This window comes from Babylonia areolata, chromosome 1 (assembly GCF_041734735.1).
Source record: "Babylonia areolata isolate BAREFJ2019XMU chromosome 1, ASM4173473v1, whole genome shotgun sequence".
NCBI lineage: Eukaryota > Metazoa > Mollusca > Gastropoda > Neogastropoda > Buccinidae > Babylonia > Babylonia areolata.
This window is the reverse complement of record NC_134876.1, coordinates 53552438-53578898: the sequence shown is the minus strand read 5'-3', so window position 1 is coordinate 53578898 and position 26461 is coordinate 53552438. Positions and strand designations below refer to the sequence as shown.

The 26461-nt window shown below is 42.3% G+C and overlaps 1 protein-coding gene across 1 annotated transcript in view; it reads right to left on the bottom strand.

Annotated features, from left to right (window-relative positions):
• The window catches only part of LOC143292615 (MAGUK p55 subfamily member 7-like), a 93233-nt gene that overhangs the window by 5826 nt on the left and 60946 nt on the right, over positions 1–26461 (bottom strand). Inside the window, exons 3-15 of the mRNA XM_076603076.1 lie at positions 19135–19292; positions 18318–18436; positions 16870–16944; positions 13300–13380; positions 11873–12007; positions 9670–9751; positions 7912–7997; positions 5513–5584; positions 4354–4550; positions 2385–2434; positions 1702–1788; positions 1103–1198; positions 412–492 (exon numbers count right to left, since the gene is read on the bottom strand). Coding sequence (XP_076459191.1) covers positions 412–492; positions 1103–1198; positions 1702–1788; positions 2385–2434; positions 4354–4550; positions 5513–5584; positions 7912–7997; positions 9670–9751; positions 11873–12007; positions 13300–13380; positions 16870–16944; positions 18318–18436; positions 19135–19180 — 1207 coding nt within the window. The 5' untranslated portion in view covers positions 19181–19292. The remainder of the gene's footprint in view (positions 1–411; positions 493–1102; positions 1199–1701; positions 1789–2384; positions 2435–4353; positions 4551–5512; positions 5585–7911; positions 7998–9669; positions 9752–11872; positions 12008–13299; positions 13381–16869; positions 16945–18317; positions 18437–19134; positions 19293–26461) is intronic.

Below are 26461 nucleotides of genomic sequence, written 5' to 3'. Positions count from 1 at the left end.
CCCTGGCAAAGAAAAATATCCACACCTTTGTTCTGGAAACTATCTCATGGAAATGGTTGCACAGGTCGAATAATGAATTTCTGTGCCTTTATCTGTGTAGACATTAAATCAGTTCTGAGTGTCTCTTGAGTCTTGAAACATGAATGACTTCATTGGAGCGCATGTATTAAGTTGATCATGGGAGAAGACTTCCTGGATTTGTTCTGGCCTATCTTTTCAAACGTAATCGAAACGCTGACACATTGTGACAGTTTCCTCAAAACGATATGGGTTCAGTAAACTACATAGTCAAATCCCCGCATACATGGTGACATGACTCACATAAAAATCACTTCCTGAAAGTGCTACGTGTTACGTAATTTATTGGATGATCTCAGTGCAAATACTTGCCACGGTGGGTAGATAACTCACAAGGAACAACCTCCTGGAAGTGCATGGGGTTACTGGCCTTGAGCCGCCTTTTCAACTCGTTTCTTCCGATTCCCGGAGCACCTGGAAAACACACTGATCTCAACTATTTGCAGCTTTGTGTGGTAGTAAAAGCAAGAATAGCAGAGGCAGTAATACAAGCAACAGTGACAATATCAGCAGCAGTTGTATTAGTTATCTTCGGCCTTTTGCGATAGCTGAAGTAGTAGTTGTAGTTGTGGTTGCAGCAGTAAAAGTAGTAGCAGTAGTAGTGGTGGTGATAGTGGTGGTGGTAGTGCTGGTGGTGGTAGTAGTAGTTGAAGTAGTAGTCGTAGCCTAGTAGAATGAGGGGGAGGAGATGTAGGTATAGTACTAGTGCGTCTTCAGCAGTTGCTGTAGTCTCACCATTAATGCCCACACGCACCTCACTCACGATCAACAGAAGTGACGACACATTCCATCATTTATCGATCAGCACAATGTGGCAAAAATGACGACAAGCCTGCAACTCACCTATCAACACAATGGGGCAAAAATTACGTCATGCGTGCAACACTCCTATCAACACAATGGGGCGAAAGTGACGTCAATGCCTACAACTCACCTATCAACACAATGGGGCGAAAGTGACGTCATGCCTACAACTCACCTATCAACACAATGTGGCGAAAGTGACGTCATGCCTACAACTCACCTATCAACACAATAGGACGGAAGTGACGTGGCTTGGGTGTGTACAGCTCCACCTCGTCATAGGCTGGAATTTCGTCAGTGTCAAAGTCCGTGAACACTGTAACACAAGGAGTAATGTTTGTCACACCACTGATCATACAGTTGATTAATTGAGGAAAATCACGAACAGAAAACAAGGATGAGTTGGCTGGAACGTTGTACGCTCTTCACGTTTATCATGGAAGGACTGTGTGGTTTTGAACCTTTGAGGGATATGATGATCATAGACTTCACATAGTTTCCCATCTTTCGCAAGAACTTCATCAGATTTTTCTGCTCACGGGACTCAACAGCTTTTGCAGAGTCGATGAATGCAATGTGCGTTTTTTCTTCTCGCATTCACAATAGTTTTCCCACAGATGCGGGAATGATACCACATTTTGTCATGAACATCTAAAACTGGAATATACAAAGCGACCTACGGTGAATGCTTTCAACAAAAGGTTTTGAAGACTTCTCATGATAAAAGAAACTAATTTCTCGCTATGAAGGAAGTAGCTAGATGGCATGCAATACCTCTGCTCTGTTACACAACAACATAGGTTACACATAGTGCTATACCTCCATTCTGAACTATGTGGTACATAGTCTTCCTCAGCCGTCGTTGTTTGGGAACTTGTGGACTGTAACGACAAGGACTAATGGACCCTGGAACAAGGAATGATTGTGGTCATCATTGTAGCTTGTCAAAACTCTGTACAAAAAATCAAGATCAATTATCACCAGTATTTTCCAGCTCTCGTGTAAAAGCTGTTATTTACTTTCATGAAGATTAAAGCAGTAAGAAACATTAATGAGGAGTATGTGCAATAACCAGTTTGTGTAAATCTCTCAGTGAAGCAATATTCATGAAATAAAAAGCTGTTTCTCCAAAACATAACAAAAGGAATGGTTATCCAAAGATATCGTACAGAACAGAATATTTCAGCTGAAATGCACAACATAACCAGCAAAATATACCCTATCCACCCATATTTGAAGAGACATTTCTGGTTATGGTTGATATTTTTTCAAGTTTAGTTTTCTGTATACATTTTTCAGTTGAAAAAATAGCCAAAACAAACCAACTAAAACTGTATGAGGAAAAAAAAGCAAATTGTCAGTGTTGGGTTTTTTGTTTCCTTTTTTTTTCTTTTTTTTTTTTTTGTGTGTGTGTTTTTTTTACCAAAGCAACATTTTCTGAAAGAAAGCCTTTGACACAGTTATCGACAACACCAGTAAACATAATAGTATCTCCTACTCACGAGACATAGATCTTCCTTCTCTGGATCTTGATCTGCGAAGAACCTCTTGCCTGTGGAATGAATTAAACACAATCCATGTCGGTTTCTCGCATAACTGAACAACTATTCAGAACAAAATCAATTATCAATAACAAGTTTGACCTCCCACCAAAACAGTTCAATAATAAATAAACTGTTTGTTTTTAAGATAATACTGTCTTTACGTCAAATTAATTTCTGGTGAGAAAATTCTGCTTTCTCAGAAAGTTCTTTCCAACTGTCCAACGTATAAATGTACATCAGTCAAAACTTTTACTTAGTTTAATAATCAGTCAGTTTTACAGCAAACCAAATTTGTAATCACAAGAAACCGGCATCTCTTCAAGACTCATACAAATAGTCTATCTCTCTCATATATGTTCAAGATTCGAAGACAATAACAGTTCATTAACTGTTGTATGTTGTAACAGCACAGCGAAATTAACACAATTTCAACTAAACTCTATAAACGTTTCCTTGGTTCTGATAATAACTGATATCAAACATATGCCCAACGTTCTACTTGGGTGCTAACATTCAACACCATTTAAAGAATATACCAACAACAAAATTTAACCTCTTCAGGGCTTTGATGGCCACAACGCCACATTTATCCAAGGTTCTAACAGAATATCAACAGAATACATTTTGGGGGTTCAAAGTATGCACTAAGCTAACACCTGTCTCAGTTCCTGTTTTCTTATCTTCATATTGATCTAACACCTGTTTAAGGTCTAACTGTACAACAATGATAGATGGTCGAGTTTCTAATTGGGCAGCTTGTAGGTACATACGAACGTAACACTTCTTCAATGACTGCATAACATTTCAACATATATCTAATTTTCAAATGAAAAACTCATTTAACACAGAATTGATGTAAAAACTGCACGCCTAAGTGAATGAAATTATTACAGTACACTAATATATCACCTGTTTGAGATTCTAAAAGAGCAGAATACTTAATATTCAATGTTTCGAGTGAAATTCTGCACAGGTGAAACACTTGTCCAAAACTTTACCTCTGCATCAATTCATTAAACATCCCAGTGTCAAACTATACATATCCATCTTGATGTGTAACTAGTACAACAGTTGAATACCAATGCAAAGTTTTACTAATGCACTAATGAAACGTTTGGAAACAGTTGCACCATTTTAACACCTAGCCTGTCATTTCACACCAATTTGATACACTCCTACAACACTCCAGCTACCGTTTTATTTGCACACCAGCTTCCAGGCTTTGTTGTTGTTTGTTTAAATCGCTCCCTGATCAGTTTCAGTTTCAGTAGCTCAAGGAGGCGTCACTGCGTTCGGACAAATCCATATACGCTACACCACATCTGCCAAGCAGATGCCTGACCAGCAGCGTAACCCAACGCGCTTAGTCAGGCCTTGAGAAAAAAAAGGTGAATAAATAATAGATAAGCTTACACAAATAAATAAATAAATAAATAATAACTATAATGTAAAAAAAAAATTTTTTTAAGAAATTAAAAATATATAAATAAATGAATAAAATTAAAAAAATAAATAAGATAACGATGATGATAAATAAGCAAATAGATGTAAAACATGAAGACACACATTCACATATACACCCACACATGCATAACAGATATGCACCGAACATGCAGTTTCACAGATATGAAAGCACAGTCAAATACATATAAACGTACATGAGCTCCAACACACACACACACACACACCACACACATTACCCTGCACCTCCCTGATAACAACCGATACAGAAGTACTCGCCAGCACAACGCTTTCCAGCTAAGTACTGCGATCACAGTCTCAACAATAACAACAACAACAACAAAAATCAATGTGACACTTAGCCGAGTTTCTAACTTGACATCTTTGTCCCCAAGCTTGTAACAACTACAGGACCGTAACGCCACCTCTTCGTTGCACCAATGAAACACCTGTCCAACAAAGTCACCTCTCGTGATAATGCCTACTGGGAATGAGGCCAGCTTTCTTGCTTGTGTCGCCATGGTGGTAGGCCTGCCACCAGACAGAGTCTTCCTGATTGACGATGTGCAGGATATCCCCCTGCTGAAAGGACAGGCCGGCCTCTCGGCATGGGATGCTCTCGTTTGTTGAGGCGTCGAAAGAGAAGAGCGCCCTGACCACCATCTGGAAGGGAAAGGGGAAAATGGGTGGGTTGGGGGTGGTACAGAATAGGAGAGGATGGGAATCCGTCAATGTCTGACTAACTAGCAGGATAGTAAAGCATGACATTACATTTCACTGATTTTCTAGATTTTCCTTCTTTTTTTTTTTAAATAAACACGCACGCGCGCGCGCGCGCGCGCACACACACACACACACACACACACACACACACACACGCACGCACGCACACACACACACACACATATATAGAGAGAGAGACAGACAGACAGACAGAGAGACAGACAGATAGATATGATATAATAGATAGATAAATATATACATGCATACATACATGCATGTGACACATTGTATGCATACATACATACATGCATATGTGTGTCTATGTGTCTCTGTGTGTCAAAGGACATCAACTGAATTCACTTATCATCATTTTTTTTCTTCTATATACTTTTGTTTAACCATAACTCTTTTGATACCATACTTATTTACACATTTCATTTTTGACTCACTTGAAAAAAGAGAGTGAGTATATGTTATTCTTAATTTTTAAAATGTCATCTAAATCTGAAGGAAAACGAGTGCACGAACGCTGTTTAATTCGAAGTTTGGTGTGTGTGTGTGTGTGTGTGTGTGTGTGTGTGTGTGTGTGTGTGTGTGTGTGTGTGCGTGTGTGTGTGTGTGTGTATGCGTGCGTGCGTGCGTGCGTGCGTGCGCGTGTGTGTGTGCGTGCGTGTGTGTATGTGTGTGTGTGTTTGTGTGTGTGTGTGTTGTGTATGTGTGCGTGTGTGTATGTGTGTGTGTGTGTATGTGTGCGTGTGTGTGTGTATGTGTGTGTGTGTGTGTGTGTGTGTGTGTGTTGTGTATGTGTGCGTGTGTGTGTGTGTGTGTGTGTGTGTGTGCGTGTGTGTGTGTGTGTGTGTGTGTGTGTGTGTGTGTGTGTGTGTGTGTGCTTTCTGGCTCACCTCACGCTTTCTGCTGCCCGGGGTTCTGCAGCTAGGCACAAGTTTGAGGGTGACAGAGCCTGAGGCCTTGGACTACACACAGAAACAAATGTTACAAACATCATAGCAAACGTGTATTGTAGGCCTGTTGCACTACATTGTATTGTGTTGTATTGTACTGTATTGTATTGCTTTGCTTTGCTTTGCTTTAATATAATAATAATAATAATAATATTTATATAGCGCTGAATCTTGTGCTGAGACAAATCAAAGCGCTTTCGCACCAGTCATCAACACGCATGCACAACTCTAAAAACTGGAGAAGACAAGAAGGCAGGGAAGGGAAGCTATATCTTGGGAAGAGGTGCTTTGCTTTGCTTTGCCTTACAGGTTGTATTGTATTGTATTGTATTGTATTGTATCGTATCCTGTATAATGATGTTTTACTGTCAAGAAGTATTAATGAAATAAGCATGTAGGACTTAAGTGAAATACTTCATACATTACCTGGCTATACATCAAGTTATGGGCATCGGTTACAGTTCATTATCAATCATGATACACCATTTCATTTATACAGTCCGATCTTTTCACCGCTAGATATACTTCATCATGTACTGTTTTCAGTATACAGACTCTTCCAAACTTAGTCACAGGATCTTTAAAGATTCAGTATACGGTATAATCTTGATGTGAAATAATATTGAATAGCATATTGGTATTAAACATCTGCATTTAATTATACAGCTAACTCATGGCATGTTATGTTATGCTTATCCTTTAAATGTGATTATTGCACGTGTGTAGCTTTGACTATTTCATGTGTAATTTACTCTGGGTTTCCTTTTAAGTATTTTCAGTTTACTGATATTATTGAATGTGTATGACTGCGAATCATGGAGTGTATGGTTTACTCAAAATTGACATCCAAGCATCTTATGTCTTTTGTGTATAGCCAGCGTATTGTATGTCTGTGGTTCTCGTTGTGTTGTTCTTGTGTTTGACACTACCCCAAATTAATTCCTCGTATTGATATGATAAAGTATTGTGTATTATGCCACTGGAGTGGTGGCTTGTTGGCTGATGGACAGAACACCCAAATACAAAGCATCTTTGCTCGCTCCCTCAGAGGTCCAGGTGCTACTGACTCGGATGAGACGATAAAATGCGGACCCATGTACAACATGGGCTTGTCGCATCTTGATAATGCTTTAATCTTCAAACTCACCAAAGGTTCGCTGTGTTTCTTGATAATGCTTTAATCTTCAAACTCACCAAAGGTTCGCTGTGTTTCTTGATAATGCTTTAATCTTCAAACTCACCAAAGGTTCGATGTGTTTCTTGATAATGCTTTAATCTTCAAACTCACAAAAGGTTCGTTGTGTTTCTAGATAATGCTGTCAATCTTCAAACTCACCAAAGGTTCGCTGTGTTTCTTGATAATGCTGACAATCCTCAAATTCACCAAAGGTTCGCTGTGTTTCTGGATAATGCTGACAATCTTTAAACTCACCAAAGGTTCGCTGTGTTTCTTGATAATGCTGACAATCGTCAAACTCACCAAAGGTTGGCTGTGTTTCTTGATAATGCTGACAATCGTCAAACTCACCAAAGGTTCGTTGTGTTTTTTGATAATGCTGACAAGCAGCAAAAAGAGGGTAGTCCCTTCCAATATTCTGTTGAGATTCTCACTCGACATGGAAACATACAAGCATGCATGCAAACAGGAAAAGAAACCCCCACCAAATTAAAAAAGAAAGTAAAAAGAAGAAGAAAACAGCCAAAAGAAAAAAAAACATGAAAAAAATAAAAATAAATGGGTGACGCTGCACTGTGCCGATAAGCTCTCTCCCTCACAGAACAGTGGCACAGACTTCACACAGGGAAACTAATCACAAACTGGGAAATGAAATCTACACTTCACACAGCGAAACTAATCACAAACTGGGAAATGAAATCTACACTTCACACAGCGAAACTAATCACAAACTGGGAAATGAAATCTACACTTCACACAGCGAAACTAATCACAAACTGGGAAATGAAATCTACACTTCACACAGCGAAACTAATCACAAACTGGGAAATGAAATCTACACTTCACACAGCGAAACTAATCACAAACTGGGAAACGGTCCAGACTTCACACAGATAATGTAAGCACAACTTGGAAACCAAGTCCAGACCTCACATAGAGAAACTAATCACAAACTGGAAAACGAAGTTTGGATTTCACACAGATAATGTCAGCACAAACTGGAAAACGAAATCTAGAATTCAACAGATAATGTGAGCACAAACTGGAAAACGAAATCCAGACTTCAACAGATAATGTAAGCACAAACTGGAAAACTTCGTCTATATTTCAAACACAGAGAATGTAAGCACAAACACAGAAACAAAGTCTAGCGTCTCCTCACCAGCATCTCCACCACTTCGCCGGGTGACATGCCAAAGATGCCGACACCGTTTATCTCATGTAGCTCGTCCCCTGCTGATATAAGGCCTGCACACACACACACACACACACACACACACACACACACACACACGTAAAAACATAATTTATTGCACCAATGTTGAAAGACAAAGGAAACTGTTGTGGTGTTGTTCAGTCACTCATCCTCACACACCACTGTATATTACCCAAGACGTGATGATTGCAACACACTCGCAAAGCAATGAATACGCATGAATAAAAGCGAGGGGGTGAAGAGACGGAAGGACTTTCGAAAAAACATTGTACAATTATTCACGTAAAAACTAATATTAAAATATCAAACAAAAAAGGAAATAATGCCAGCCGCCGCGGCGAAGTGGTTAGCGTCGCGGACTGACGGCTGGGAGGACGCGGGTTCGAATCCCAGAGGATGTGGGTTTTTCGGTGCGTGTCCGGCTCCTACCCAGAGTTGAGTGTGCTGTGGGCTTAAATGGGGAGACTGGGACCACACAGTCGAGTGTCATCCACTTCAAGGATGCGTCTTTGGGTGTGTTGCTCTAATTACCTGACCAACACTGCAAGTGTCTGTATCTCTCGGGCCTGGTTAACACCGGGATATCATTATGACAGGAAGTATAGAGTACAGCATTGTCACACAGTCCCAAACCAAAATGGACCTCCATAGCAACATCGTCATCGTCCTCCTCCTCGTCTTTCATCATCATCATCAATATAAACAAAACAGTCCCAAAGTCTGTGGCATTTCATGCCCTGCTCTCATGGTGACCTTAGTTTCGATGCCCCTCCACTTCTGTGCTTTGGGTGAGTCCTGTCAATGTCTTCAGTGTCGGCAGATTCCTGGGGAGCTGTTGTTTGAGGGACGTGGTGGCAGTCTCCACTCTGGGAGGGACGCTCACTCAGTCTGGCCTCGCGACTGAACCATTATTGTCGTCAACAGGGTCTCCTCTGGTGTGTGGCCTCCTGGCGACCTAACATCGATGGTTCCCTGCGGACTGTCGACGCTGGAACTGTGATGGACGAACCCAGGTGGGAATCTAAATGAGCGGCGTGGGAGTAATGCCACTGAAACGGTGCAGATGATGGGGCAGCAACAACAAAAAATAATAAAATAAATAAATAATCAAAAAATAATAAGGATGTGTGCATATACATTTCCTTATATTTCAAAATGCGCATACTGGATACAGGGTATGAATATGTATGAGCATTACGCAGTGCGGAACAGTTGTCGCTTGCTGTGTGTTAACCACCCATTTGGAAGAACAAAATGGCTATTACGAGCATTAATGAGAGATTCTTAAACGCACACCCCATTCCTGTACCTCAGGAGACACCCAAGACGTCACCGTCAAACGTGTTCTCACACTGGCCATGATTACTGAGGAGTTCCCAGAATATTCCCGGATTCGTGCGCACGCTGACGGCTGAGCATTGAATGCAGTGACTGATGGAGAAGCAGGCATACTCATCTCATCAAACCTCATGAGGGACATATCTCAACAGCAGGGATACCAACTGGGAAACAGTTCTCCAACTACTCGGCATGTATGTATGTATGTATGTATGTATGTATGTATGTATGCATACAGAGAGTGATAAATTCAAACCCAAATATCTTCGTTTTCAATAAAGAAGTGCAGGAAGCGTCAAAAACGGCCTTGGTGTGTGTGTGAGAGAGAGAGAGTGAGTGCGAGGGTAGGCGGTTATATTCTCTTACCACTTCGGTCTGCTGCCCCTCCGTGCAAAACGCGAGCAATCTCCATACAGCCTGTCTCCCCGCTCAGCTGAATGGTAGCGCCCTGCACACAGCACATCGTCCAGCTTCATAACCTGTCTCCTCTTTTGAGAGAATGGTAGCGCCCTGCACAAAACAGCTCCATCTTTACAACCTGCCTCCCCACCATCAAATGAATTAGTGACGCAACTGGTCATAAAATGTCCGAAACCCGTTTTATCACTCTACAGAATGGGAACACTGGCACACAAATTCTGCACATGAGTTTATCTGAATAGCGGCAGCTTCACACTGGAATGGGTTCATCCGGTTAAATCCAACCATCCATGCATTAATTTAGTCTTTTTCCCCCCATGAAGTTCAGCGGCTCAGTTCATTCTACCTGTACCCACTATTTAATCTCCAGAATGGAAATGGCATTCAATCCCGCAAAGAGAGGAGACGAGACCCATCACCTGCTACTTCCTGTCAACATTGTGGCCGCATTTGGGCTGAGTTCTCATTTCCGGAGTCTCTGGCGTCCTCATCGTTTGCAATGTACTTTCATCATGATGATGGTCATGAGAACCGCAGAAGATCGTCATTTTGTCTGACCCCACAGAGGTAGAACAGTCTATTTCCTTTCTTCCTTTCTTAACTCTGAAGTCGTTGATGCAGTATTTGTCAGCGATTGTAATGTCCACTTATCTAATTAATGTTCGTTATGCATTTTGATATTGTTGGCAGTGCAGTAAACATTGTCGTTTATAAAGGTTCATCTTGTTTAATGATGATACTGACAATCATCAAACATACCAAATGCTCGTTGTATTTCTTGATGCTGCTGACAATCTTCAAACTTACCAAAAAATTTTTGTTTGGTCTTTTTTCACGAGCTTGGTAATTAATAAAGGTTCGTTGTGTTTCTGGAAAATGCCGGTATTCATGAAACTTATGAAAGGTTCGTCTTGTCTCTTGATAATGTAGACATCAATAGTAACCCCCCCAGTTCGATATGATTCTTAATAATGCCGATAATATTTAAACTTTCCAACGCTTCGTTGTGTTCCTTGATAACGCTGTGTTTCGTGGTACTGTTGTGTTCCTTGATAACGCTGTGTTTCGTTGTACTGTTGTGTTCCTTGATAACGCTGTGTTTCGTGGTACTGTTGTGTTCCTTGATAACGCTGTGTTTCGTGGTACTGTTGTGTTCCTTGATGACGCTGTGTTTCGTGGTACTGTTGTGTTCCTTGATGACGCTGTGTTTCGTGGTACTGTTGTGTTCCTTGATGACGTTGTGTTTCTTTATCATGCTGACGATCTTCAAACTTACCACAAGTTCATTGTTTCTTGATAACGCTGTGTTTCGTGGTACTGTTGTGTTCCTTGATAACGCTGTGTTTCGTGGTACTGTTGTGTTCCTTGATAACGCTGTGTTTCGTGGTACTGTTGTGTTCCTTGATAACGCTGTGTTTCGTGGTACTGTTGTGTTCCTTGATAACGCTGTGTTTCTTTATCATGCTGACGATCTTCAAACTTACCACAAGTTCATTGTTTCTTGATAACGCTGTGTTTCGTGGTACTGTTGTGTTCCTTGATAACGCTGTGTTTCTTTATCATGCTGACGATCTTCAAACTTACCACAAGTTCATTGTTTCTTGATAACGCTGTGTTTCGTGGTACTGTTGTGTTCCTTGATAACGCTGTGTTTCTTTATCATGCTGACGATCTTCAAACTTACCACAAGTTCATTGTTTCTTGATAACGCTGTGTTTCGTGGTACTGTTGTGTTCCTTGATAACGCTGTGTTTCTTTATCATGCTGACGATCTTCAAACTTACCACAAGTTCATTGTTTCTTGATAATGCTGACAATCTTCAAACTTACTGCATGTTCTTTGTGATTTTTGATAATGCTGACAACTATCAAACGTACCAAAAAATCGTTGTTTCTTGATAACGCTTCAAACTTACTTAAGGTTCGTTGTGTTTCTTGATAATGCTGTGTTTCTCGATAATGCTGTGTTTCTTGATAATGCTGTGTTTCTCGATAATGCTGTGTTTCTTGATAATGCTACAATCTTCAAATTTACCAAATGTTCATTGTGTATCTTGATAATGCCAAAAATCTTCAAACTCACCAAAGGTTCGTTGTAATTCTGAATAGTGCTGTGTTTCTGGATAATGCTGATAATCGTCAAACTCACCAAAGGTTCGTTGTGTTTCTTGATAATGCTGACAATCTTGATGGCTCTGTCTCCGTTCAGTTCCTCCACAGGGATGGGGTCGATGCGGGGCTCATAGTCTCCACAGGCGATCTTGTCGTGTGTGTACAGCACTGCCTGCTTGACACCAACATGCAGTCTGAAGTGTGTGTGTGTGTGTGTGTGTGTGTGTGTGTGTGTTTGTGTGTGTGTGTGTGTGTGTGTGTTTGTGTGTGTGTGTGTGTTTGTATGTGTGTATATGCGTGTTTGTGTGTGTGTGTGTGAGAGTGTGCGCGCGCGCGCGTGTGTGTGTGTGTGTGTGTGTGTGTGTTTTAGCCTGTGTGTTTGTCTGTATGTATGTGTGTGTTGTGTCTCTGTGTGTGCGTGCATGTGTGTGCTGTATGTGTATATGTGGCGTGTGTTTGTGTATGTGTGCGTGTGCGTGTGTGTGTGTGTGTGTGCGTGCATGTGTGTGCTGTATGTGTATATGTAGCGCGCGTGCGTGTGTGTGTGTGTGTGTGCGCGCGGGTGTGTGTGTATGCGTGTGCGTGTGTGTGGATGCATCAGGAACACACAGGATCATGATCATCTTTTCATCGTGATCGTCATTTCCTACCCCATCATCGTCGTCATAATTGCGTCATAGCGTCATTGTCATCATGATCGTTGTCATCTTTCTTCTTTTTTTCTTCTTTTTTTATCCCCTTGACTGCTATTGACAGGTACGCTCGTCACTATAGGGCTTTAACCTCTGTTGAGATCGGATTGAACTTATTGATCTGTCAGTTACTGTCCTTCTATATATCTGGACTTCGTCCTCTTGGGATCGCCCTTACGTTTATTCACGGAAACCATTAACAGCAACTTAAAAGTGTACAACGTGCAATGATTACACTTCAGATTCACACCACTGATCGATCTCATTTCATCAAAGTTCAGCAGTCAAGGAATTAATGTTTTGAAGGACGGATGCAATAACCAAGTGGTTAAAGAGTTGGACTTTTAATCTGAGGGTTCCGGGTTCGAATCTCGATAACGGCGCCTGGTGGGTAAAGGGTGGAGATTTTTCCGATCTCCCAGGTCAACATATGTGCTGACCTGCTTGTGCCTGAACCCCCTTCGTGTGTATGCGCAAGCAGAAGATCAAATACACACGTTAAAGATCCTGTAATCCATGTCAGCCTTCGGTGGGCTATGGAAACAAGAACATACCCAGCATGCACACCCCCGAAAACGGAGTATGGCTGCCTACATGGCGGGGTCCAAACGGTCATACACGTAAAAGCTCACTCGTGTACATACGAGTGAACGTGGGAGTTGCAGCCCACGAACGAAGAAGAAGAAGAAGACCCCACACTCTCCACCCACCCATCCCCCCAAAAAAACAACAAAGAAACAAAAACAAGAAAGCGGTGATCACGTGCAGAGACCTGAATGTGGGGTTTGGTCAACAGCTTGAGCAGTTCCCTGACGGCAGGGTCCTCGGCCTTGATCCGTACACAGCAGTACACCTGCACGCACACACACACACACACACACACACACACACGCACGCACGCACGCACGCACACACATGTATATAAAAATAGAGAGAGAGACAGAGACAGGGACAGAGAGACAAGATAGATAGATAGATAGATAGATATGAACCGAGGTCCCGTGTGCAGCATGTGAAAAGAGCCCAAAACAACAGGAAAAAGTCCCTGGCAAATTTCTGAAGAAAAATCCACTTTGACGGAAAAAACCAAATGCTCTTGTATACAGAAAGAAGAAATCATTATGTGAGCATGCATTAAGATGCTGCTGTCTGTCACTCAAGCATGAACAGCTTGGATATCTCTCTCTCTCTCTCTCTCTCTCTCTCTCTCTCTCTTACACACACACACACACACACACACACACACACAAGGAGACAGACACGACAGACAGACAGACAGACAGAGAAAAAGGGCAAAAAGAGAGAGACGGGGAGGGAGACAGGCAGACAAAGACGGTCCATTTTCATTGAAATGAAGGGAGCACGTCAATGACATTTCACAAGCCGCCTCCCACCACTGGCCGATGCAAATCAATACGACGAGCACAGAGAAGATGAAACATTTGAACGCCATCGCCGCCAACATGGCTGCCGAAGACGGGGACAAACTGGACCTCAGTTAAAAACCACAGCAGTTTAATTAAACCATCGTCGGGAAAAATAATACTCAACAAACAAATAATCTGTTCGAGGTGTATGCCTTAGTCTGAAGTCCAATGACCAAACACGCGCTCATTGGAGCGAGTGGCTTTCCAATGCGTTTGGGTTTTGCTTGGAGCATTCTGTTTTAGAGATGTAATTATGTTTATTTAATCAACAAGAAAAAAATGAAATCGTATCAGCTTCAATGGTTTGTGTAACAGGGAAGGACAGAAAGTACAATCTGTTGGCCTCTGTCGTTCAAAGTGTCCTGTATATTCGGCTGAAAATGTAATGTAGCCTGTAAGGTTCTTAACGTCAACTGTATAGGCGACAGTGTTGGATTTTTTCGTTTTCATTTCATTTATTGCTGTCCAGTACTCTACCAGTCCATACTTCTCGGTCGATGAAGCTCCAGTTTGGGCGTACTGACGTGCTCTGACCTGTTCAAATATGTTCCTGTTTACAGACAAGTTCATGGTATATCCGTTGCATCAATAAAGAGCAGTTGCTCACTAGGTTTTGGAAGCGGTGGGCCGTCCACAGCTCTGAGAAGCATCCACAGAGGCTGCCAGGAAACGAGCAGTGTTTTGTAAGACCGTGTATGATAGTGACTTGTTGGTGCTGCCGCATTATTTTTGTTATGACCAAACCGTATGAAAAATTAGGAAGGTCAAAGTTATGGAAGTTGTGGAATCGGATCTACGCAACAATCTAGTTTTTGACATCACTCTTTTTATTTACAGGATATGTGTAAAAGATGATTGCATGTAATGTTTCAGTGCCCCCGGGGGAGCACACGAAATAAACTTCTTGCTTTGCCTTGGGAAGTAGAAAAGAAATCCAAGGAAAATAAGAGGGTCTGCGGGTTTCTTGATAGATACACAAAATGTGGTTTTGAATGCTGTGGTGGTAAAGATGACCTTGGTGGAGTGTATGGTTTACACAGCGTTTAATTTTTCAAACATATATAACTCTACTCACTACCTATTTCCTTGTATCAAATTTTTCTAACCCTCCTGAGGCCATTTTTTTGTGATTAGTTTTCATCCTCTACTTTGTCAAACTACCTTTCCCTCTTACCCACACTTGAAGAAGCCACCACGATAAGAAACGTTCCGTAAACCATACACTCCACAAGGCCTTATTTACCACCAAGGTTTGTAAAACACATTTTATGTGTACGCAAAGATTACGTTTTAAAATCCCCCTTTGTTGCCCTGTGCCTCAGTGCAAAGTGGGTTTAACCAGCGCATGGTTTCCTTCAAAGAAGCCGCGGTGTTTTCAGCGATGGCTACAGTCAACTTATCGATCAGCTCCGTTCTTTCAAACTGTCGCTTCTGTTCATTAACTTTGCCACCATTATCACCGAACTGAACTGTGCCAACATTATCACCGAAATGAATGCAGTCGGGCTTTCAGAAAATTGAGTAATTCCACTGAGAGACAACGAACCACGTTTGGAAGTTCGTCATGCAACGGAGGTCCGTGAGTGCGGCAGTACCGTGGACAGCAGACATCCAGGCCTTTGCGTGACCTCACAGTTATGGCACACAAGTCTGTGAGCATGCCACGTGTCTGCTTTGAGCCCATCCTGTGGTCTGGTTTGCTGTGTGTTAATGTTAGACACCGTTGAATGGCTTGTTTTAATCAGGTATGCCCATGTTTTAATTAAAGTATCGTATTAATTCATGCCTGTTCTCTTACTGCGCTCGTTGCGTGTGTATTATTGTGATTATTGTATGCGAGGCTTACATTATCTTAGTGTTTCAGCATATGTTTCTTATGCATTCATGCTGAATGGCTGTAATACTGGTGATTGTATGTGTATGATTGTGATTCCCAGTTGTATGCAAGATTCTTATGAACTTAGTATCTAAGCATTTTATGTCTTTTTTGTCTTCATATTGATTGTGATTTTCGTGCATTGTTTGTGTACCATACACCAGGCATGAAGTTCCCTTGTTGAGACAATACTGTATTCTGTGTTCTGTAAATGCGCGATTCGCTTGAAATCATCAGATTGACTACAACACTATGGGTGGGAGCGTTTTAAATGCCACGTTCACATTTTCACATTCCTTCGTCATGTCAGATAATTTCCCCAATCCCAAAGAAAGAAAACTCTTCAAATAAATGTTCCAAAGAAAAAAAAGGTAATAAAAAGATGAAGGGTTCGATCACTTGATACTGACTTCTCTCGGCTAAACAGAAAAACAAAAACAAACAAACAAGAATACGAACGCTTTCTTTGATTGCTTATGATGCGAACTTTCTGACGAATAATTTGAAGAGCCCTTAACATCGTCTGAGGGCATTAATACCAGTGATACTAAGACTTCCACAGCGGCTGCAGTGCAGTGGCAAAAGAAAGCTGTTTGCAGCCAACTCTTTACCTTCCAAAATAATAAAACGTAAGCTGTTGTTCAGAGCGACCAAATGGCCGCTCCTATGTCAAACAAAGAGATAAAGTATGGAAACGCGCCGTTTGCTGAGGGGAGGGAAAGGTTGATGGGTCTTCTATGTCGGTGTGTTTGAAGGATGGCCTTTGAACACAGACATCCCGGGGTGTTCAGTGTGGCGTGTAACTGTCTTCCGGCACGAAGATCAAACACAGGAGACACACATTAGCTTTTCACAACACTGGGCTGAACTTGTCCATCCACTCATGTTGAGACTGTGTCGAGGAAACCTTCGGCTGTGATCAGATGAAGCAGGTACATGTGCGCGTGCTCGCTCACTGCCTCTCTCGTTATCTCTCACTCGTTATCATTATCGCTATCGCTATCGTTATCACACACACACACACACACACGCAACTCACTTCCGCTGCCTGGGCCACAGCAAAGTCCGACTGTGGTTCAAAACGTCCGTCTCTGCCTCGGAGTTTATGGTACATCTGTAATGTAACATCATTCAGGTCATAGTACATCTGTAACGTAACATCATTCACGTCACGGTACGTCTGTAACGTAATATCATAAACGTCACGGTACGTCTGTGAGGTAACATCATTGAGGTCACGATACATCTGTGAGATAATATCACTGAGGTCATGGTACGTCTGTAACGTAACATCACTGAGGTCATGGTACGTCTGTAACGTAACATCATTTAGGTCATAGTACGTCTGTAACGTAACATCATTCAGGTCATGGTACATCTGTAACGTAACATCATTCAGGTCATGGTACATCTGTAACGTAACATCATTGAGATCACGGTACATCTGTAACGTAACATCATTCAGGTCACGGTACGTCTGTAACGTAACATCATTCACGTCACGGTACGTCTGTAACGTAATATCGTTCAGATCATGGTACGTCTGTTACATAACATCATTCAGGTCACGGTACATCTGTGAGGTAACATCATTCAGGTCACGGTACATCTGTAACGAAACATCATTGAGGTCACGGTACATCTGTGAGGTAACATCAGTAAGATCAATAAGATCGTGGTACATCTGTGAGGTAACATCATTCAGGTCACGGTACATCTGTAAAGCAACATCATTCTGAAGCTGTTAGCTCACTTATTTTGAAAGTGCTGGCAACGGCTTACACACGCACTCATTTGTATCGTAACGGCACACACACACACACACACACACACACACACACACACACACACACACACACACACACACACACTGACATACATCTTGAAGTAATCACATATATCATAAAGTAATAATAATTCTTTATTATAATATCACACAGTGCAAGTAACGGTACACACACATATGTATCCAGCACATTTCGTACGCACACACACACACACACACTCTCTCTCTCTCTCTCTCTCTCTCTCTCTCTCTCTCTCTCTTCCTCTCTCTCACACACACACACACACACACACACACACACACACACACACACGCACAAACACACACACACATACACACACACACACGCGCGTGCGCACAAACACACACACACACACACACACACACACACACATGAATCGCAAGATGCGGGTGACGGTACAAACACATACACACACACTGATATGTTCCGAAAGATGCAGGTAGCGGTACACACGCACTCACATGTACCATAAGATGCAGGTAGCGGTACACACGTCCTTACATGAACCGTAAGGTACAGTTAGCGGTACACAGGCACTCATATGTACCGTAAGGTGCAGGTAGCGGTACACATGCACTCACATGAATCGCAAGGTGCGGGTAACGGCACACACACACACACACACACACACACACTGATATGTACCGTAAGTTGGAGGTAGCGATACACACGCACTCACATGAATCGTAAGGTGCAGGTAGCGGTTCCTTAGGAACCGACGCAGGAAGGCGATCTCCGGTTCCTTGTTGGGCAGACGGGACTCCAGAGACGGGAGGGCGACCAGGAGCTTCTGGGTGTCTGCACACACCATGCATAGTTCATTCATTACTACTACTACTACTACTACTACTACTACTACTACTACTACTACTCATGTCAGTCCTAAAATGGCCTTGTGTGCTTGGCTGGACTACAGGCAACAAGTACTACTCATGTATTCAGTTTCAAGATGAATGTGTGTGGTTTTCTTCTTCTTCTTCTTCTTCTTCCTTCTCGTCATCGTCAACGTCTTTTTCTTCTGCATCTTCATCATCGTTTTGATCTTCATTCTCCTCCTCCTCATTATCTTCTTCTTCTTCTTCTTCTTCTTCTTCTTCTTCTTCTTCTTCTTCCTTCTCGTCATCGTCAACGTCTTTTTCTTCTGCATCTTCATCATCGTTTTGATCTTCATTCTCCTCCTCCTCATTATCTTCTTCTTCTTCTTCTTCTTCTTCTTCTTCTTCTTCTTCTTCTTCTTCTTCTTCTTCTTCTTCTTCTTCTTCTTCTTCCTTCTCGTCATCGTCAACGTCTTTTTCTTCTGCTTCTTCATCATCATTTTTTATCTTTCTCCTCCTCCTCCTCATCATCACCATCACCATTATTATTATCTTCTTCTTCTTCTGCATATTATTATTATTATTTGTATTTGTATTCATATTGTCACACACACACACACACACACACACACACACACACACACACACACACACACACACACAAGAATCCACTGCTGTCACCTGTATCGATGCGGACATTGGAGGTAAGCGGCAGTGTGATGGGCATTGTAGGACGTCACCAGCAGTAAAAACAACAACAGCATGAAGGTCACCCCCCGCAAGCATTCCACCACTGCCTCCCTCCATAGCCACTCACACCACCGCCCGCAGCAACTCACCTGAGAACAGAGAAAGGAAAGAAAAAAGAGACAACGTAGAGTAGTGGAACTGAGTGGACTTGGAAACTGGAGCTGGGGCAGAGCTACAGTACGGTACAGTACAGTACCTGTACACTACTACTACTACTACTACTACTAGTACTACAGTGCAGTACCACTGAGCTAAGCAGCCAAGAAACCAATCTCTCTCTCTCTCTCTCTCTCTCTCTCTCTCTCTCTCTCTCTCTCATTGTGTAGCTCTATGTTTCTGATTTTCTCAGTGTATCTCTCTTTATCTGTCTGTCTCTGTCTCTGTCTCTCTCTCTCCCCCCACTCTCTCTCTCTCTCTCTCTCTCTCTCTCTCTCTCTCAGTATGTTAGAATGTATGTAATAGTATTTCTCTATCAATGGAATGGCGATATTTCGCCGGCCGCGATTACCATAAATTTGCAAAGGCACTTTGAGGTTTACCCTTCGTGGCCTTGGGGATCATTACATGGTGCAATGCAGTTTAGTTTTACGTGTCAGCTGCCCTCCGATTAACCAGGAATCGTGACGGGCAATGTATCTATTTGTTGATCCCTTTTTTCTCATTCTGATTGCATCGTGTTCGTGTTGTTATCATGAATTACTGATCCCTTTTTTTCTCATTTTGATTGCATCGTGTTCGTGTTGTTATCATGAAAATTGCATGGTAATTGTTTGTGTCACACGAAATCGGACGTCAAAAGGAAGTTCTGTGTTTGTTTGTTTGTTTGTTTGTTGTTGTTGTTGTTGTTTAAACATCGTCATGAAAAAAAAAGTGTTCTGGGATGATACAAATGCGAGATGCATGCACGCTCATACTCCCCTTTCTTTTTTGTGACTTGGGCTGGATTCGTTCTAGTTCTTCCCCTCAAGATTTGTCTCCATTTTTTTTAAGAAAGAAAGAAAGATAGATAGAATGAAGAAGAAAGAGAAAATGCATATTGCAACAAGCGGGATTTTTTTTTTTTTTTTTTTTAGAAAAAAAATATTCCAATGAAAGAAAATGGATGAAGTTAATATAGAGCATGGTGTGGTGTACAAACAAAAGACCTACTTTGAAATAACTCCAAGAGGAAAGTTCCTGGGTCAAATCCAGTAGAGTCTAAACGGGAGACTGGAGTCGTTTTCGGGTGCTACACTGGACTTGGAGCTGGGCTGGTTATCCCCAGCCGGGGCAGGATAGGCTGGAGTGGAGAGGGGATGCGGGGGTGGGGGTTAGCGTAAGGGTGGGGGGTAGCAAGCCAGTGCTGAAAGGCTATGTATTTTCTTTCCTTTTTTTTTATTGTTGGAAGATGTGGCTAGGGTGTGCTTTGGCTATATTTTGTGTTGGGAGGGAAAACAGTTTGTCAGGAAGGCCTGACAAAGTTGTATTGTATTGTATTGCATTGCCTTGCCTTACCTTGCCTTTCCTTGCCTTGCCCTGTATTGTATTGTATTGTATTGCCTTGCCTTGCCTTGACTTGCCTTGCCTTGCCCTGCCTTGCCCTGCCTTGTATTGTATTGTATTGTATTGTATTATGCTTCGTCATAGCAGATTTCTCTGTGTGAAATGCCGACTGCTTTTCCCGGGGAGAGTGCTTTGCGATATTACAGCGTCACCTTTTTGTCTGTCTGCAAGTGCTTCTGTTTTACTGTCAAAATGATTTTTTCTGGAGAATTTCATCAAGGACATTATTGTTGTTTTTTGTGCTGTGGACTCTTTCATCTGCGCTGAGTACATGACGCACATGGGATCTCGATTTATTGGCAAGGCATGGCAAGGAGTTTATTTCATGTGCCTCCTGGGCCATTGATCCGTTACATCCTATACACACATCCGTTGTGTCTTATACACACATCCGTTACATCCTATACACACATCCGTTGTGTCTTATACACACATCCGTTACATCCTATACACACATCCGTTGTGTCTTATACACACATTACACAAACAAAAACAGCGATGCCAAAAACTAGAAACAAGTCCATTCGAGCAAACACACAGAATTCAATACACATTAAAAAAGTAATTTTTCGTTGGCAAAACGAAAGGAAATAAGTATAGATCGGATCATCCAAATGACCATGAAAATACAAGATTGTCTTTAAGAATTCTAAAACGGTAGTCAGCGTCAGCTTATGACAAACCACGATCTGAAACAATGGAGTTAACGACAGCGATTGATAAACGACAACTCAAAAAGAGTGCAGTTAATGCCACCCAATGATAAACGACAATTCAAAAGAGTGCGGTTAAAGCCAGCCAATGATAAACGATGATTCAAAACAATGACTGAACAATGAAAAATTACAAGCCTAAACTGTGGAGGACGCCAATCAATGATTAACGACAATCAAAAACAATGATGCCAACGTCAACTTTGACTGATGACAAACAAACAACATAAAATAGAGATATCAATCTCAACCAGTAATGAATGAAAACAGTGGAATCAACACAGCCTAATAGTGAACAGCAAAGCCGACCACTGAAGTCAGTGTCAGTCAGTGGTGGCAAATGGCAGTCTAAACCAGCGGAACGGATATAATTTGTCAATAGCTCCACACCTGATGGAGTCTCCCGTCGGACCGACGGATGAGTAGGCAGGCAGGCTTATCTGTCGGTGTGTGTCCTCATATGGGAGAAGAAGCCGATTGTGGATGCGCAGCACTTCCCACATGTGTTGCAAGGGAAAACGTATCCCTGCTTCCTTTGCTTACGCTTCTCCTTAATGGCCAGCGTTCTCTTGTTTTCAAACGTCTTTATGCCACTGGAATACAGCATCCGCCAGCGAGAGCGGTCAAGGGCATCAGTTTCCCAGGAAGCGATGTCTATGTCACAGGCTTTGAGGTTTGTCTTCAAGGTGTCCTTGAAGCGCTTGCAGGGTCTTCCAAGTTCGCGGTGGCCTTCCTTCAGCTAGCCATACAAAAGCATCTTCGGGATCCTGCTGTCTGTCATGCGGACAACGTGTCTTGTCTAGCGTAGCTGACACTGGATCAGCAGGCTTTCGATGTTGGGCAGGCCGCTCCTCTCTAGGACCTGGAGGTTGGAGACCCTGTCTTGCCACTTTATGCCGAGGATCTTTCGTAAGCATCTCTGGTGAAACTGCTCAAGTTGTTGCTCAAGTAGCTCCACACCTATTGACAGGAAAAATGCACTGGCGGAATGAATCTATATGAAAACAGATTAATCCGAGGAGGAAGCGGAGGAGGATGAATTTTGTTTTTGTCCCATCAGGCATACTGCTGACTGAGACTTTTTCTATCTTTCTTTCTTTTTTTGTTGTTGTTAAAGTATCCATTTTCACATTTGAATGCCATCGTGTTAAAAAGTAGGAGACAAATTAAGCCAGAACGATGAAAATATAAAAAAAGACTGGTTTGGAAAATACTGAGTGAGGAACTAACGCCAGGAAGGTTTATCACTATTGTTTTCTGATATCTTCTTGGGTAATGCTATTCTAAACTATTGCAAATATTCTCCAGGACCGTTCACCCCACAACCTGCTTTGCTCGTCTGACGTTCCGGCTTTGGCATTGTCAAAGTGTGTGTGTGTGTGTACGTGTGTGTATGTGTGTGTGTGAGAGAGAGAGAGAGGGGGGCGTGCGTGCGTGTGTGTCTGTATGTGTGTGCATGTATGTATGTTTATGCGTGCATGTGAGCATGTGTGTGTGTGTCTGTATGTGTGTGTGTGTGTAAGTGTGTGTGTGTGTGAGTATGAGTCTCTGTGTGTGTGTGTGTGTGTGTGGGCTTGTGTGTGAGTGAGTGTGCGTGCCTCTGTGTGTGTGTGTGTGTGTGTGTGTGTGTGTGCGTGCGTGCGTGCGTGCGAGCGCGCGCGTGTGTGTGCGCGTGCGCGCTTGTCATTGCTGTGAACATTGTCTGGGAGCTTAAGTGCCAGGCAGAAGCCGATCAGTCTGTGTCACCTGAACACAGAACCTGATGGCCCCCGTGAGAACCCGCCACCCCTGCTGCTGAATCAAGGGCCTGGCAAACAAACCCCATCGATTCGGGGAAGGAAGGGAGGAAATCCTCCAGTGGCAACCAACCAACCTCGTTTCCCCCAACGCTTGCCTCTCAAGCGGTTCTCCACATGTATTCTATTTCTGCTTTTCGCTCATCACTCAAAACTCATCTTTTAAAAACCTATCTATAAGTACTCACAGCTTCCTTGTTCTCCGACACCACCCATGTCAGCTCACTTTGAATGTATGTAGAGTGGGAAAGGGAGAGTGTGATTGGGGGGTTGGGGGGGGGGGGGGTGAGAAAGAGTGGTCATGAATGTTTTATGTAACTTGTAATATTTTTCTTTCATGTAAAGCGCCCTGAGCTCTTAGAGAGAAAGGGCGCTATATAAATGTACATTATTATTATTATTATTATCATCATACCAATCCGCGTTACTGAGGCGCTGACCACGCTGTTTGATTCATCTGCACGGCTGTAGAAACACGTACTGAGCTCCCACAGTACGCAAGCAATACTGATCAAAGATCCCATAGCTTTTTTCATGGCTTTCGGGGCAGTGAGTTCATCATATCCACTGATTACATGGCCATGAAAAATGACTTCTGTTGCCATTTGATCCAGGGGTGGTGGGTTGCATAATAATAATAAGAAAATAATAATATAATATTTATATAGCGCTGAATTTTGTGCAGAGACAAATCAAAGCGCTTTCGCACCAGTCATTCAAACGCATGCATAACTCTAAAACTGGAGAGAAAAAAAACACCCTGAAGACAAGAAAGAGGCAGGGAAGGGAGGCTATTTTGGGGGAAGAGGTGGATTTTAAGGCCAGACTTGAAAGAGCTGAGTGTGGAGACTTGACGAAGCGAAAGAGGAAGTTCATTCCAATTACAAGGTCCAGAGACAGAGAAAGAACGAACTTACATGAGCGAACTTACTTTGCAGCGCTGAGTTTGCTTACCGTTAAGAGTGTTCCCAACTCCACAGTAGATTCCATAATACTTAGGAACATTGTTAAATAGAAACATTCTTAAATCTAAGCAAACTTTGCGCTGCAAAGTTCGCCTCATCCAACCCGGCCTAGGACTCGTCCTCTCGAACGATGCTACCTTTCACTGAATCAAGATGCGAGTCGCCGACCTTAAGGATGCTAACCAATAGGTCGTTGAAATCAGCTCTTACTATTAAATCTATATAACAACCAGTCTGGACAGTTCAGAAAGAAAATAAAAGTCGTTGAAATGTTAAGAGGCAAACACTTGCAGATGATGGGGCAGCTTTTTTTTTCTTTTAATTTTTTGTATATCATTGATGACGAAGGAGGAGGATAATGACGATGATGATGATCACGATGCTGCTATGAAGGTCCATTTAGATTTGTCTTTTTATCCTATGTAAAATGTAGTGGTCACAGCATGGTTTGTTTCGTTTCCCGTTCCAGCAGCTGGGAACTGGCCGTATCTAGAGCTGGTGCCAGCCCCTAATAGCACCCGCTGTTCCAGCCAGTGATTCATCCGTGCACAAGGCAGCATGCTGTAATGTGGAACCGACGCGGTAATTGAGATTGATGTTCTCCGGTCTTCCAGCATGTGGTTATAACAACACAGAATGTATGTGGAGTGGAGGGTGTTTTTTTGTTTGTTTGTTTGCTTGTTTATCTGAGAGAGAGAGAGAGAGAGAGAGAGAGAGAGAGAGAGAGAGAGAGAGAGAGTGTGTGTTGTTCGTTCGTTCTTTACTTTAACGTCTTTTCACTGTAAGTGATATTAGACGAGTGTGTGTGTGTGTGTGTGTGTGTGTGTGTGTGTGTGTGTGTGTTAGATATAATGTTAGTGTTTGTGGGTATTTGTGTGTGAGTGTTTGTGTACGTGTGTGTGCGTGCATTCGTGCTAGCGCGCGCATGCTCGCGTGCATGTTTATGTATGCTGATCTCTTTATCTGTTGCTTGCCTTTACTGATGTCAATTCACAGGTCAGGGCGGTCACTCGTTGCTTTTTTATTTTTTCTCTCATGATATAAATAAATTCGAGAATATTTCAGCGAGAATGATACCCTTTTTGATTTCTTCCTTCGAGTCTTCTTTCCTGATATTCTTTCTTCTTCTTTTTTTTCTTTCTTTGATTATTTCTCTCTTTGTTTCTGTCAGTCTGTACTTTCTCTTCAACTCTTTCTCCCTTCCTGTCTATCTTTTCCCTTTAACTCTCTCCATACGAACGGCGAAAGAGACGACGTTAACAGCGTTTCATCCCAATTACCATCATCAAAATATTGCAAGCGGAACGCTCTCATACAGAAGAGGTGAATGTTGACAAAGAATACCACAGTTCTGACGACGGAAGCTAAAGGTTGGGTCATTCAGACACCCACTGGACATCCGAGGGGTCTGTGTAGAGGAGAAGAGAGGACTGGCCGTACTGAGTGAGTTAAAGCTGCATCGTTGTTTTCCGCCCACTGTTAGCACTGGTCACTGGTACGAGTGGCTGTCATCTTATCGTCACAGGCAGACCAGGAATACTCATATAACAAGGCTCTGGAAGATACCACTGGCATGAAAACGCTGTGATATTTTTATCGGCTAATATTCATGATACTTGGAACAAACCCAGACACTTCCTCGAAAACGGAAGCGCCGGGCTTGTCTTTATACTGATCATCTGACATATACACACAGCAGCAATGACAGAAGAATATGTGCAAACACAAATTAGCTTTTTATTCAAGACTGGCATAGCCAATTAATCCTGAACAAGCTACATAGAATTTGCGGACAATACAAAACAAACACACGGTCGCCTCTGTGGTATTTTGAATTGAAATTAATAAACAATTAATAAATATGTGTTCTCCTAGCCTCATTGTTTATTGATTTCATTGAGAATGTCTTGTTTTTTTCTTTTCTTTTCTGGTTTATTTAATGACAGTTATTCACCTGCGACAAATCACTGGCTGGTAAAATTGCCAACAGCAGCAATATGTGTGGATGCCTCCCTCCTTCTCTGTCTGTCTGTCTGTCTGTCTGTCTCTCTCTCTCTCTCTTGTTCTTCCCCCCTTCTTTCAAGTCCTTCCTCCCATCATCTTCTCCCTCTTCCCTTCCTTCCCTCCCCAACACCTCCCCCCACCCCCTCCAGCTCTTCTTTAACCGCCTCTCTTTCTTCACTCATCCTCACAAAAACAATCGGTTTTAGAAAAAAAAAATAAAAAAAAAAGTAAACGAACA